The sequence below is a fragment of the Anolis sagrei genome, chromosome 3 (genome assembly GCF_037176765.1).
Source record: "Anolis sagrei isolate rAnoSag1 chromosome 3, rAnoSag1.mat, whole genome shotgun sequence".
NCBI classification, from domain to species: domain Eukaryota; kingdom Metazoa; phylum Chordata; class Lepidosauria; order Squamata; family Dactyloidae; genus Anolis; species Anolis sagrei.
The window spans coordinates 90079445-90094036 of record NC_090023.1 but is presented as its reverse complement, the minus strand read 5'-3'; the positions used below and the strand labels follow the sequence as shown (position 1 = coordinate 90094036).

At 38.0% G+C, this 14592-nt stretch overlaps 1 protein-coding gene across 5 annotated transcripts in view; it reads left to right on the top strand.

The window, feature by feature from the left end:
* Window positions 1-14592, top strand: part of REPS2 (RALBP1 associated Eps domain containing 2) — a 104766-nt gene that overhangs the window by 25155 nt on the left and 65019 nt on the right. For 4 of the 5 annotated variants that reach the window (XM_060770040.2, XM_060770039.2, XM_060770036.2 and 1 more), the window contains exons 2-4: window positions 8611-8734; window positions 10469-10617; window positions 11534-11660. In XM_060770040.2, the coding sequence (XP_060626023.2) occupies window positions 8611-8734; window positions 10469-10617; window positions 11534-11660 (400 nt within the window). Of the gene's footprint in view, window positions 1-8610; window positions 8735-10468; window positions 10618-11533; window positions 11661-14592 lie in introns of those variants that run through there. The other variant, XM_060770038.2, reaches the window with a different exon arrangement.

Genomic DNA, 14592 nt, shown 5'->3' with positions numbered 1-14592 from the left:
GATAAATCATATTGACTTGACTGGTGCTGCTACACTGTGTATAAAATTGCCTTATGTGTTAGGGAAAAGACTGATGCTTTGGTTCCAGTGGGATCCAGTTTCCTTTCTGTCTTGCAGCCCAGTCTGCATACTATTCTGCATATTGCTAAGCCTAATTGCCCCATGCCCTCTTTTACAGCTCTAATGCAATTTGTAGGAAGGTGAAAATACATTTTATGGCTTGAAACAAGGTGCATCGTCTTGGCACACCTTTTTTTTAAAATGGAAATGAGATGTTTCCACTCACTATCTTTTGTCACTTAATGTGGCATATTTCATCCAGAACAATGCAATTATGCAAATAGTAAGATGAGAGTCAATGTGTCACTCTAGTTTCAATTATCATCTATGCACCTGGGAGACAAAGGTTTGAATCCATGGCTTGGGGTCTAGAAATCTAGATGGTGACCTTGGAAAGGCACACTCTTTCAGAGGAAGGCAAGGACAAACTCCCTTTGTACAAATTCTCTCAAGAAAGCCCCATTATAGATTTCCCTTTGGGTTGCCATAATGATTAAGGACACACAGTAATGAATAGTGAGCTATTTGTTAGTACTGTCACACTTATGCTTCTGATATATGTACTCCCACTCACCTTCAGAAATGTAGTAAATTATTTCAGTTCTGTATCTTCAACAGCAGTAAATTATGTTGTAACTTCCCTGTTATTATTGTTTGCATATAAGCATAAAGTGTCATTGTTTGTTATTTTGGATTCTCTAGTTTTGACTAAAGAACATATTCAGAAAAAGAACACTAATCTAAGATGTTTCTGTTTTAAAGAACTATCTGCAGCTATTTTAAGCAGCCAAGGGATGCAACAGCTAATTTATCAGCTCTGAATTGTTCTGATTCCCCAGTGTTGAATTTGTAATGTATTGAATACAAAGTCTGACATTTTTCATTCTTCCTGCTTGGAGCGTGCACATGCATATACTTTCAAAGTGTATTGAATATTTCCTTTGTCAGTTCATAACCATAGAAAATGGAATGGAACTAGTCTTTGAAGTATTTCTGTGTATCGTGTCTTGACCTGTTTGTCAGGCTGTTTTGTGCTAAATATAGTAATGGGTGGGTGAGGCCTTTGGTCTTTTGTATGCCTAAGCAACTTTTTTTGAAAGAGAAACTTTTTAAAGCCTCTCTCTCTGCATGTGAAATTGGTGCAAGATAATCTTTTTGTGCTTGGATAATCTTGTACTCAGTATTGTTTATAAGCCTACATCTAATTTATATTGCATTTCTGGCTTCTTCATTTATAAGGAAAATTTATTCCACCAGCCTGCCTGACCAATTATTAAGGGAAGAAGTATTAATAGTGTGGTGGGAGAGAAAAAAACAGTGCTGCATTGAAGTTAATATAAAGTGTGAACTAATAGTCCAGGAATCTCTCTTTAGCAGTATAAATTATCTCTCTTCAGTTGAGTGTACTGCTAGATATGAGTATATAGGCTCAATCCAATGTTAGTTCAATCCAGGGCTTTTCTGCACTGATACAAAACATTGTGCTCACTATGGTCCTGACACATGATGTACAACCACTTTAGTAGTGAAAGTGCTTCTTTTAGGTTAAAATGTACGATACCAAAATTTATGTCTTGCTCTACATTTTCCAACAAACTGTGTTTTGCTGTGTTTTGATGTAGGTATACAATCTAGATTGGCATGGCTTCAATGGGGGCAGAACAAGTTGCCATTTTTGTTAAAAATGTTCAGTGCTACTTGCAGGGGTGGGGGGGAGGATATGCTTTGTAGCATTTAAAGTTTTGTGAAGACGACAATCCCTTCTCAGAATGGGGGCAGAGCAGTTTATTCACAAATAAGCAAGTGAAAGATGACACCTCCCTGCTTTGCCTATGCTGTCTCCCATCTCATCTGCTGCTGCTGCAGCCACCACTACCACCATGTCCTCCTTGCCAGGTGCTACTCTCTTCTTGCTCTTGAGGGATGGGATGGCCATCACAGGCTTAAAGGGTGGTGGTAGCAGCTATATCCCATGGTGACAGCCTCCCTCGTTTCTTATCTTTTCTAAATTCTTAGAAACTGAACAGGAAACAAATAGCAGGCCAAACAGGAAAAAATGAAACAAAAAGGATACTTCACAATGTTTATTCCAAAGCAAGTATATCTTTCTCATGTTTTTCTTCTTCTCTTGTCCACCCACCTGCTTGGGCTTCAGCTAGTTTTGTATTATATAACAGTATAATGCACCATTGAATGTAATGCATACCTCAACTTTGAAGGTATGCATTACTAAAAAAAATTATTTGATGTCAAACATAATGCAAGGTGGTGGTGGCCACAAAAAGTCTGGTGGGAAGCCATGCCTCTCCGTCTTACCTTCCCACAAGCCTTTTCATGGCCACCACTACCTCTCCGGTCTCTGTCCCCAACTGGGATCTCTCACTTCACAGTGCAGATAGGTTTAGGTATGCGATTCTAATGTGCCATTGAATCTAATGCACACCTCAATTTTAGTGATGTAATTTAACCAAAAAAGGTGAGTGTTAGACTTGAGTAAATATGAATAATTCTTTTGCCTGTCTCATTTTGGGCAGCCAAGTTGTGCCTTTTCTAATTGAACTGTCTGCATACAAGCTTATATTTTCTTTCTTGCAAGATAAAACGTAGCCTCTTGTAGTAGGGCATGTTAAATTCTGAACGTTCACAGTGTTCAGCTTCACATAATTTACCTCAAAGTTCAGTGTGCTCAGGTAACACAAATAGCTGTTTGGGAGATTCTCTCAGTTACGAACAGCAGTTTCAGGTAGTGTTTGTGAAAGTTGACTTGTGTTTGACATCCCACATGAAAAGGAGAAGTACAGGATGGACTCTAGGTCATGCCATATAATTATATGAATCAATCTGTTTTAAATAGTAATGCTGCTAGCAATATAACACTCTTCTCCCAATTTTTCCATCCTTCTGATAATATCTCATCAAATAAGCCTCAGAGAATGGTGGGGCAGAGATTGGCCTTTGTGAGAAAAGGACCTTAGAGATCTAAAGGGAGATAGGGTCCTTCAAATAAGCTGGATCTAAGCCATATAAGTCTTTCTAGGTTAAAACCAACACTTTGACTTGTGTCCAGAAATGGAACTTCAAATTAATGCAAATTCAAAATTGAATCCACCCTCTCATCCTCAGAGGAAAGCAAAGTCAAATGTCCTCTGAACAAACAGATCTTGCCAAGAATACCTCACTTTAGGGTTGCTATAAGTCAGGAACCTCTTGAAGGCATGCATCAATCAAAATCATGCCTTAACAAATGCCAGATATCTATCTCTATGGGTATTGCAAATGATAAGGCACTCTTCTCTGGCTGTAGAGACTGAATGAGCAGTTACATGATCTTGTGATGATTAGTACATATTTGCAAGATTTCATGGCTTTTGGGCTTCCTGAGAGATCTGAAATCTCATGGGAGCCATTAAGACCTTCTTTTCCAAGATTTCAAGCAGACTTTTATAGATTTTCCTAACATGCCCCAGTCCATCTTAAGTTGGCCAGGCAACCAGAAGGAGTCAACTGCATATTGTTCTGTAGAAAACCTGGCAACCTGATAATAAACGAAAGAATTTTGTTGTCAGTGTTTTGATTTTGACATTCCCATGGACCAATGTAGATGAAATCAGATCAGATTCCAGGTGAGGAAATAGTTTTGAGAAAAAAATTAAAATGTAATATTAGCATGTTAGAAAATTTAGGAATCTCAAGCTGGGTATTATTTAACAGGTTTTTCGAATATGTAACATGTAATTTCAGAATTAAAAGACTTTTTGGCCTAGGATGAGGAATTATAATATGATAAATGTCTATACTGCCCTCCTTCATAAAATTATGTTTGGGCGTTAATTTTGTAACGGCTGGAGGCACAGCTGTACAGAAAACCATCCTCTTTTCTTATTGTTAGTTTTTTAATACTGCAACTAGAAAATGTTATTTGATGCATAGCCTGGTATTATCACACCAAAGCAATCTGACTGAAATGTATACCGTGTTCAGCAATGAATTAGTCTAATACTCTGATATTTAATTTAGAAGAAATGGGATGCTGAAATTATGTTCAGATCCTATGTTTTGTCAAGATTCTTGTGGGAGCATTTGGTTCTTGTGGGAATACTAGGGGAAAATATCAGAATGCCTTGTTTAAATGAAAAAGATCAAAGGATGATAATACTGAATTGTATGTTTCAGTAGGCCTATATGTATTTAGTTTATCAGCTTTTGTTATCGAGCTCTTTTAGGGGGCTCCCCCAGAAAGGAGAGCCCAAGGACCGCACCAAAGAGGGTCCTGGAAACCTTGGTGAGATTTTTCCGGAAGCCAATCCAAGAGCGCAGAAGTTATCTAAAAGCAATCAGCTCACCAGAGGCGAAAGGAGACCAGGATCGAGGCGTTTATTTGCGATTCAGCTGAATGGATGATTTACAGGAATCGTTCCACTGCAAAGCATGCCGGGGTACAGTGATGCAGGCATATTTATACAATTTTGAAAACCCAGAGTTCAACCCTTCTGCCCCGGCTCCCCTGATGTTCCCCGCTGTGATTGGGTGATGGGCGGACACCTGGAAAGCAGCCCTCCCTCCCCTGGCGCCTCTGTACCAATCAGGAAGCTCCAGTGGTCTGTAGGATCCAATGGGGAGACCTCTGTCACATGGTGGCGACAGCCAATCAGGAGAAATGGGGGCGGGATGAGGGAGCACAAAGGAATCTGGGAAAGGAATCTGCAGACAAAGGAATGCCATGTGCTCAGCGAAACAAAGGAAAAATGTCTCCAGATGTTTGACAAACAAAGGCTTTCCTGTCCTTGATGAGTCTGGCAGGGAATTTGAATAGCTGGGTCGATGCCGGACCGCCCAAGGGATCAACAGCATCTGGGTGAATTAATCAGTCTCTTTTTCCGAAGCTCTGCTGACCCTTGTTCCTTCGCTGGCCATGCTCCGAGGGCTAGGGTTGGGGCCAGCAGCATTGTCCATGCAAAATGAGTCAATCAATGGGTGATTTGGGGGAAAGAGGCTTGGGCTCTGTCCCCAGGCAGTTCCTGGTCACGCTGGTTTTCTTGTGGGGCGAGGGTCAAGGGGGTGAGGATACAGAGGAGTTCATAGGGGTTACATATTTCATGTTCATAAACCATAGGCATCACCAGTATACAGGCATTCCATATATCACCACCCACCACCCATCCCAACCCCAATCCACAGTAATAAGAAAATATTTTATTCATTTCATAAAAAGAGAGAGGAAAGAACTAGAAGTCCCAAAGTCTGGACGGAAGGGTTTTGGGTGCAGGGGCCAGTCCATGCATCAGGCTGGCCACCAGAAGATCAGTCCAAGGTCCGGGTTGGTCAACAGAAGATTGGCTCCTTCTAGGAACAGGAGCTGGAGCTGAAGGGGGAGCTGGGTTGGGTAGTAGCAGAGTCCATAGTCCAGTGCACAAGCCAGAGAATTCACAAAGAGGAAACAGGAACCCAGTTATGTGTGCTGGGTCAGGAAGCAACAGAATCCATTGTCCGGCCCTTGGCGAACTATAAATACTTGGGGGGGGGGGGATGCTTGGCATCACTTTGAGAAAAAGTTAATTTTATTATCAATAAGACATAATTTAGAGCCCCCTGTGGTGCAGCGGGTTATACTGCTGAGCTGCTGAACTTGCTGACCGAAAGGTTGATGGATCAAATTAAGAAAACAGGATGAGCTTCCAATGTTAGCCCCAGCTTCTGCCAACCTAGCAGTTTGAAAACATGCAAATGTGAGTAGATTAATACATACCACTTCAGCGGGAAGGTAACAGCACTCCATGCAGTCATGCTGGCCACATGATCTTGGAGGCATCTATGGACAATGTTGGCTCTTTGGCTTAGAAGTGGAGATGAGCACCACCCCACAGAGTCAGACACTAAATGTCAAGGGGAAACCTTTACCTTTACCTAAGACATAATGTGTCAAAACAAATGCTGACTCTGGGAATATGGATAGAAACATGCCCATTTTGATTCAGCTCTGTTACTCCTCATGAATATTTTTATCTGTACTTTCTCAGATGTTCACAGAAATGTATGCATTTCTCCTAAAATTTAAATGTGTTTTTGTAAGTTATTTCCTATTATTTTTTGCATTGTTACTTATAATTTTGCATCAATATATACATTTTTGTGTGTGCTTTCTTCTAATACAAAACTGTTGTATGCACTTTTGGTGATAGGATTCTGACAAAATATTTGAAGTAACCAAAATTTTGTGGTATGGTGCATTTTTGTTTGTTTATTGGTTCAAGAGGTGCAAATTGGCTAAATTTAGAAGAGAATTTAACCTGAAGGAATATCTTCCTCATCCCTCTTTCCTAATAGAAAATCCTATAGTAAAATCAGTGTGGACAATATAGCAAATTTCTGGTTTCATGTTTAAATTTCCACTCTAGTCTGTGTAAAATTTATTGTACACCATCCTGGAACCTGTGGGAATAAAGAAAATATTATACATTTTGATAAATAATTCAAGTGATAAAAACACCAAGTTTGCCTGGTTACAAAGGTGTTTATCAGTAAAAAGGAATTTCCCCAATATGACCCTTAGCTTACTTACTTCAAAATATTTCTGCAGGTGAAGAATAGGTGTTATTTCTATTTTTGAATGACATTTCACTAAGGGCCCTTCCACACAGCCATATAACCCAGGATATCAAGGCAGAAAGTCCCACAATATCTGCTTTGAACTGGGTTATCTGAGTCCACACTGCCATATATTACAGTTCAGATAATGTGGGTTTTTATTCAGCTGTGTGGAAGGAGCCAAAGCTTTCAGGTGGCTGAAGCAGATAATAGTGGGCTACAAAGAGGTGTCCTGCAAGGGTCAAACATGTTTCCTTGTTCCTGTTTGAGCTCTTAAAACCGTCAAGTCAATAAGCTGACTGATGGCCTGGAATTGGCATCCTGTGTTTTTAGAGTAAGCATCGCTGGCTGTTTATCTCAGCAGTGTTTACACTGGCAGTTGCAAACTTAAAGGAGAGCAATTACATCTTTTCTACATCTTCTTCAAGGCCTGTGAACTTTGTATTATTTGTCAAAATCTAATCTCATTTGTCAAAGAAGAACTTTGGTCATCATGAAAAGATTGACATTTTAGTGTCAGAAACTAAACAAACTATTGCTGTTTCTCACCAAGACATCAAATTTACACCTTTTTGACTAAAAAAAGAGCTGTCATTTTTAGACATTGGGTATGTGACATTCCATATATATCCATATGATGTAAAATGCTGCTTTCATGAAAAATGGCACCGTTGTGATATAAGTCACTGTGTGTTATATATCAATATTAGTCGTTTGCGCATGTATATTATACCACATACCTCTGATACCTGGCAATTGTGATTATTCATTTACAAATTATGTAAATTTGGTACTTTTATGAGGAAAAGCATGAATGTTGTGAAAGATTTGTCTATGTTGCTGCACTGTAGTAGTCTTAAGCTGGTTCTACACTGCCATATAATGCAGTTCAAAGCAGATAATCATGATTTTATATGGCAGTGTAGATCCAGTCACAGAGAACTATAGCACCAAGCATCAAAAGTTAAGGATGTTCACCATAACTGTTAAGGAAATTCTACTACGTGGAAGCTGGCCAGGAATGGGACTCCGTTGCTCTCCAGATGTCTTGGACTTCAATTCCTTCTTTCCCAACAAGTATGACCAGCAAAAAAGAATTACAAGAGTAATAGTCCAAAACATCTGGAGAGACCCAAAAGTGTCCTCATTCCTGTTCAAGAGCTGAGGAGAAGTGACCCTCCTTAACTAAACCGCCTTGAGTCCCCTCCAGGGCAAGAAAGGTGGGGTAGAAATGTTGTAAATAAATAAATATTTCAGCAGTTATGTTCTTGAACAATGGTTCCCAATCTTTGGGCTTCAACTCCCAGAAATCCCAGCCAACTTACCAACTGTTAGGAATTGTGGGAGCTGAAGTCCAAAGCACCTGGAGGACCAAAGGTTGGGAACCACTGTTGTAGAAGATAATAAGCTTTTCCAGATATTCCCATCATCTGACATAATGCGTTCCCCTATTCGCAACAGGACTCTTTTTATGAGAGGATGGAAACTGTTCTTCTTTTGCTCTTGAAAAAGTATTTTCATCCTGTTTCGATGTTGATTGTTGGTGGGACGCTAGGACAACCCGACATCTGTTTTGGTTTTGTTTCATTTTAACTTTTCCATATGCTCTGACTGGTTCCTATTCAGATTTTCCCTGCAAGGATGAATAAAAGAATGTGTAAAAATATATTAGGTATAGCTAAATCTATACCTAATATATCTTTATGCTTAAGGAAGGGAGAAGCGCTTGAAGGATGAATGGGAGAATATGGGAAAGTTTTATCTCTTCTCTATATTCAGTGCAACAACTTTTGGGGGTACAGAATGTAGACCAGATGTCTTTACCAACCGTTTATTTTATGTTCACAAAATTGCTGTTTTTCTTTTATAAGGTACATGTTCACTCTTTCATAATTTTACATTTTTAAAACATTGGTTTAATAATGTGATATATGTATATATACACACACATTTTCTCTCTTTCAGATTACAGAACTTTGTGGTGCTAAACGTGTCGGTTATTTTGGTCGAACTCAGTTTTATATTGCTTTGAAGTTAATCGCTGCTGCACAATCTGGTCTACCAATACGAATAGAAAGCATTCAGAATGGTAATCCACAAGATGAAACTAATTTAATTTCTGAAATTTATTGTATTTTTATTTATTTTGATTTATACCCTACCTTTCTCCTAAACCGAAATTCAAGGTGGCATTATATTTAATTGCATTTAATTATTTTTAAATGTTATAAAGCCTAAAGTGGAAAACTCTGCAGGAGATTTCCAGAAATGTACTATAAGTAACTTTACAATACAATACATGATATAATTTAATTTTATAGAACCATAAACTTTGAAAACAACAGCACTTACATAAAAAGTAGGAACAAATATATTGAGATTTCATTTATCAGCCAATAAATAAATATAACTAGAACCATTGTAAAAATGTAACAACCCAGTAGAATCTGTATAAGAAGATCCAATAGAAAACAAGTCTTTATGGACTTTTTAAAGATTTGCAATCATGTTCTCAGAGCCTGGAAGGTTGTATTTAAAAAGGAATTGTTAACTTCATTTCAGTTTAGCCTATTACTCAGCTTTCTGTTTGCTTGTACATGACTTTTTGCATTGCTTATCACATTTCCATTACTTTTATCTTTCATTATTTTTCAAATAAAGTAAGAAACTTATTTAAATTGAGATGGGGAAGTGAATCATCTTAAAATGGCTCTAAAGTATTCTCCCATCCCCAAGTAATATGTAATTGTTATTTGTTACATGGGAGAGGTTGGGGGATTAGCAACATTACTCATTGTTACATTATGTCCTGAAATTATTATTACTTTGTGCTGCTGTTACAGAAGTAAAGAGTAGGCCTGGGCGGTTTCGTTTCGTTAATTCGTAATTCGTTAATAATTCGTTAATTTTTCCAATTACAAAACGATAACGAACCATTCTGGAGCAATCATTAAAAAAAACGAATTTTTAAACACGTTTTGTAAATGCTTCGTATTTCGTTATTGTATTTGTTTAGTTATTGTTCTGAGGTCGTTTCGTTATTATTTCCGCATGTCTGGGCCAGTTTTATGGTTTAATTAGTGAAAAAAAATTATAATATCACACCAACAGTCAAGAACAGAGGGAGAGGGAAGCTTCAGAAGTTTTTGGAGGTTTTTTAGCGTATTTCGCGGTCGCGTCCGCCATTAACGAATCGATTCGTTATTGTTTCGGAAATCGATTCGTTAATTTTTTTACCATTTACGAAATTTCGTAAATATCGAACTTTTTAAAAGGAAAATTTTGTAATTATTTTAAATATCGAAACAAAAAAAAACCCCAAATACAAATCGATTTTAGAAACAAATTTTTGCGTTGTTACCCAGGCCTAGTAAAGAGCAATGTTATTACATGTAATGTGTTACTTTCAAGCTGTGGAGATACCCAGAAATACTAATTTACTAGTATCTTGATATTAATACTAATATCTTAGTATTAGGATACTTATACTAAGATATTATGTGCATATAAGCCAGGTATGGGCAAACTTCAGCCCTCCAGGTTTTTTGGACTTTAACTTCCACAATTCTTAACAGCCTACCGGCTGTTAGAAATTGTGGGAGTTGAACTCAAAACACCTGGAGGGCCGAAATTTGCCCGTGCCTGATAAAAGCAAACATGTATATGAGGATATTGTTTAATAATAATTTTATTATCCACTAATATTTCTTTAAACATTAATAAAATGGAATATACTGGAAAGTTTTATGTGGTACTATGGGAAACATATTTTAGTGTACTATTGTTTCATTAAAAGTTCTGTTTTTGTTTTTTCTTACTTAAGAATTGCCTTTGCCTCGATTTATGGCACTGAAAACGGATAGTGAAACAAGGTACAGTCATCCGACAGAAGCCCCAGGAACTAAATTTCAGATTCCTCATGCAACACTTGAAAAAAACTGCTTCAGAAGGTTGGACGAAGGAGAGAAGCAGGTAGAGACTCAGTACAGGAATTATACCATAAAACAAATCTGATTTGTTATGGCCCTCTTTGCATTTGGAACAAACAAACAAACAAATAAATATGTTGTCGAAGGCTTTCATGGCTGAAATCACTGGGTTGCTGTGAGTTTTCTGAGCTGTTTGGCCATGTTCTAGAAGCATTCTCTCCTGATGTTTCACCTGCACCTATGACAGGCATCCTCAGAGATTGTGAGGTCAGTTCAAAACTAGGCAAATGAGGCTTATATATCTGTAAAATGTCCAGGGTGGGAGAAAGAACTCTTGCCCTTTGTTGGAGGCAAGTATGAATGTTGGCCACCTTAATTAGCATTGAATGGCCTTGCAGCTATAAAGTTTAGCTGCTTCCTGCCAGGGGAGATTCTTTGTTGGGAGGTGTTAGTTGGCCCTGATAGTTTCTTTTCTAGAATTCCCCAGTTTTTTTTAGTGTTGTTCTTTATTTACTGTCCAGATTTTGGAATCTTTAATACTGGTAGCCATTGTTCCATGTTCATGGTTTATTCCTTTCTGTTGAAATTGTCCACATGCTTGTGGATTTCAGTGGCTTCTCCGTGTAGTCTGATATGGTGGCTGTTAGAGTGGTCCAGCATTTCTGTATTCAGAAATAATGGGCACAGCATATTATTTGGGAACACAGAAATTCTGGACCACCCTAACAACTATCATGTCATACTACACAGAGAAGTCATTGAAATCCACAAGCATGTGGACAATTTCAAAAGAAAGGAGGAAACTATGAAAATGAAAAATTTACAAGTTTCTACTCTAGGGAGCCTATTTTTTCAGTCAACTACAAATGTAGAGGGATGACTGTATTTAAATCACAGTGCCTCTGGACTCACCAGAATTCTGTTGTCCTGTAGCATCTTTTATTTCTTTTATCTTCAAGCAAGAAACCCAGTCTCCCCCTATGTCTCCTATTGGCTCACCCCCTGCTTCTCCATCCAGCTACCAACGGATGCCCCTGAGTTATGGCTATGGTATATTGAGAAGTGGCATGGAGCAGCAGCAAGGAGGTAAGAGGAGGCATCTTTTGCAGAATCAGGCTGTTTATTTTGTGGGATAATTGCATCCTCTTTCAGAGGAACTCCCTCAGATTCATGTTTCTTGATTCTCATCAGAGTTATTTAAATTATTTAACATTACGCTTTGTACTCAAATTCCTACTATGCATATCTTGCATCATGCTATTATCATTACATATAAAAACCCAAACTTTATCAACAACAGCAGCTGTTCATTAATTTTGAATTCATCTCTGCGCTAGTCTATATAGTTATATGAATTTTTGAGAATGAACTTATACCAAAGGAGCTGTACATCTTCCTTTGTACAGAGTGAGTTTCTCACTTGATTTTCTTGTCCTAGGGATGCAGAATTTTATTTTATTTTCACTTTTTGTGACTGAATTTAAAAAGCATCTAATCCAGTAGTTCCCACCAGTAGTCCACAAGAACTAAAATATGGTTAACAACCTCACCATTACTACACCTCGCAACAAGAGCGATTGGTCTCGCAAATCCTTTTATAGTACCAAGGCTTATTTAAAATATGGTTTTCTGTGGGCAAGCAGATGGCCACTACTGGATAGCATATGTTCTCTATCAGAAACTGGAATTGATGTGGTCTAGCCAATGCAATTTTCTGAATCAGCCCCCAAATAATCAAACTGACATTAAAGTTGACCAAAAATTTAGTCATAACCCTTCTGATACTAATGTTGGAGAGTGGTCCCTGGTCAAAGTTGTCCCTGTTCAAAAAAGGCTGAGAACCGCTGATCTAATCACTACAGCAATGAGAGGGTGGCAATACAATGTAAAGCAGAAGGCCAATAGCCTATGCATGTAACTTCTTGTTTTGAAGCCTAGCTGTTGAACCAAAGCCAGACAAATCATGTACTTTGAAACAACAACCATTGAACAAAAGCATTAAGAAGTTTCTAAGTTGTGTCTCACTCCTCAGAATATGGAAGTGGTAATTTAAGGTTTCTGCTTTAGTGCCTGTACCAGCTAATCATATCATTGAGTCTTGTGTTGAGATCGTAGAGAATTTCCATTTTGAGGGACCTCTGTTTCCAAAATCCCACAGCAGTTGTGACCATTGGCCATGTTTGCTGTGGATTCCTGGAATCGTATCCTCCAAAATGCAATTTTTCTGAATTCTGCGTGTAGCCACAGCTTACGATCCATATATACACTTTAGAGCAGCCTTTTAACTCTGGTCATCTTGTGTATATTATCTGATAGCAAGTATCAAAGGGAAACCTTTACCTTTATTATTTCAGTACATCTCCAGCTTGATACTACATAACCACTTTTCCACTGAATAAGTGGAAGGCTCATGCCAACATAACACATGAATACTTAAAATCATTACTGTTTCCAAAAAAACCCACTTGAGTTGATATTGTTTATATTAGCAAAACATGGTGTAATGTGGCCCTACAGATTTCATATTGATAGGATAAACTGGATCAATTTGATTTGGAATACCAATGTTGACCTTTAGAATGAAATACTTAAATTTATCTAGTAACCAGTTTGCTGCATTTATGATGAATTAACTCAGAGCAAACTTTGTTTTTTAAACTACAAACCTTTTGTTGATTTGTGTTTTTGTTAATTTAAAGGATAATAGTATAATTTGTGCTAGTAGAATAGTATTGTTGGCTATCTCCTAAGTTTCCAGTATAATGGATTATAAATAACAGTACCTGAGGCCTTGGAGAACCAATGCCTGTTATAGTAGACAATCTGACTGGTAGCACAACTTAATACACTGTTCTTTTAAAAGGTCATTTGCACCATCTAAAAATAATTTCATTTTATGACAGCCGATTACAATCTAAAGATAGCGAAAGGTGCTTCATAATAAGACTGGAAACACATATTTCCTGGAATGTGCACAAGTCACACGATTGTTTAAAGTTGGATACAACAGCCCTGTCTCTGATTGTGTCTCTGTGACCCAACAGTGGTTGTGTTTTAAAAAGTAAACACTGTGCTCCCCCCACTTCACATTGTGTTGGAAGTTCTTTGAACCTTCTGGCAAGATGTTGGAAAGTAAAGAATTAAATCTTAGAAGGAGATGTGTTACTCATCTATAACTCTTCAGGGCATTCTGGTTCATTTTAGTTCTACAGAAACCTGCAAATCTGGTTTGACTAGAATCAGATGAGAACATGTGTGCTATATATAGAATGATAAAGCACCTATTTTTCAAGTAGGACTTCCCACATTAAATCTCTGACAAAGCCAGGGAAGGCCGGGAAAGATTCCTGAAGTGGAGAATTATTATCAGTTAATGTAGGCAGTACAGGCAGTCCCCGAGTTACAAACATCCAACTTATAAATGACTCATAGTTAAGTACGGGGTTGAGACAACAGGAAGTGAGAGAAATCTACCCCTCGGAAGGGAAATTCACTCCTGAAAGAGTTATTACCATGGGGGAAAGGCGTCTGCACTGAAGCTTTAGCACCAATCGTGGTTTGCACAACAAGCCACATTTTTTAAAAAAATCCAACTATCACAGGGACAGAAAGTGAGGTGAAATCTTCTGAACAGGGGCATAGACAGCAAAACAAATACAACAGGGGTGTTAAGCTTTCCTTATGCTATCCAAAGCTAAAAAAAATAATTTTGGCTAAAGTGACACAAAAAATGTACCTTTTCTGGCTTACATACAAATTCAAATTAAGAAAAATGTACGGAATCTATTTTGTTCATAACTTGGGGACCACCTGTACTGTAAAAGTGACCAATTCTGCTTTGAATTTATTTCCCTGACCCAGCACTTGGGCTTTATCCATTAGCCCAGCCTGCCCTGGATTGACTGCAGTTTATCTTGTGTTTCTGAGAGGAGTAGAATAATCATATAAATAAACAGCTATGGACAGTTATTCCTTGAGAATAAAGTTAATTGGATGTACATTTTTTCTTAATAGGCAT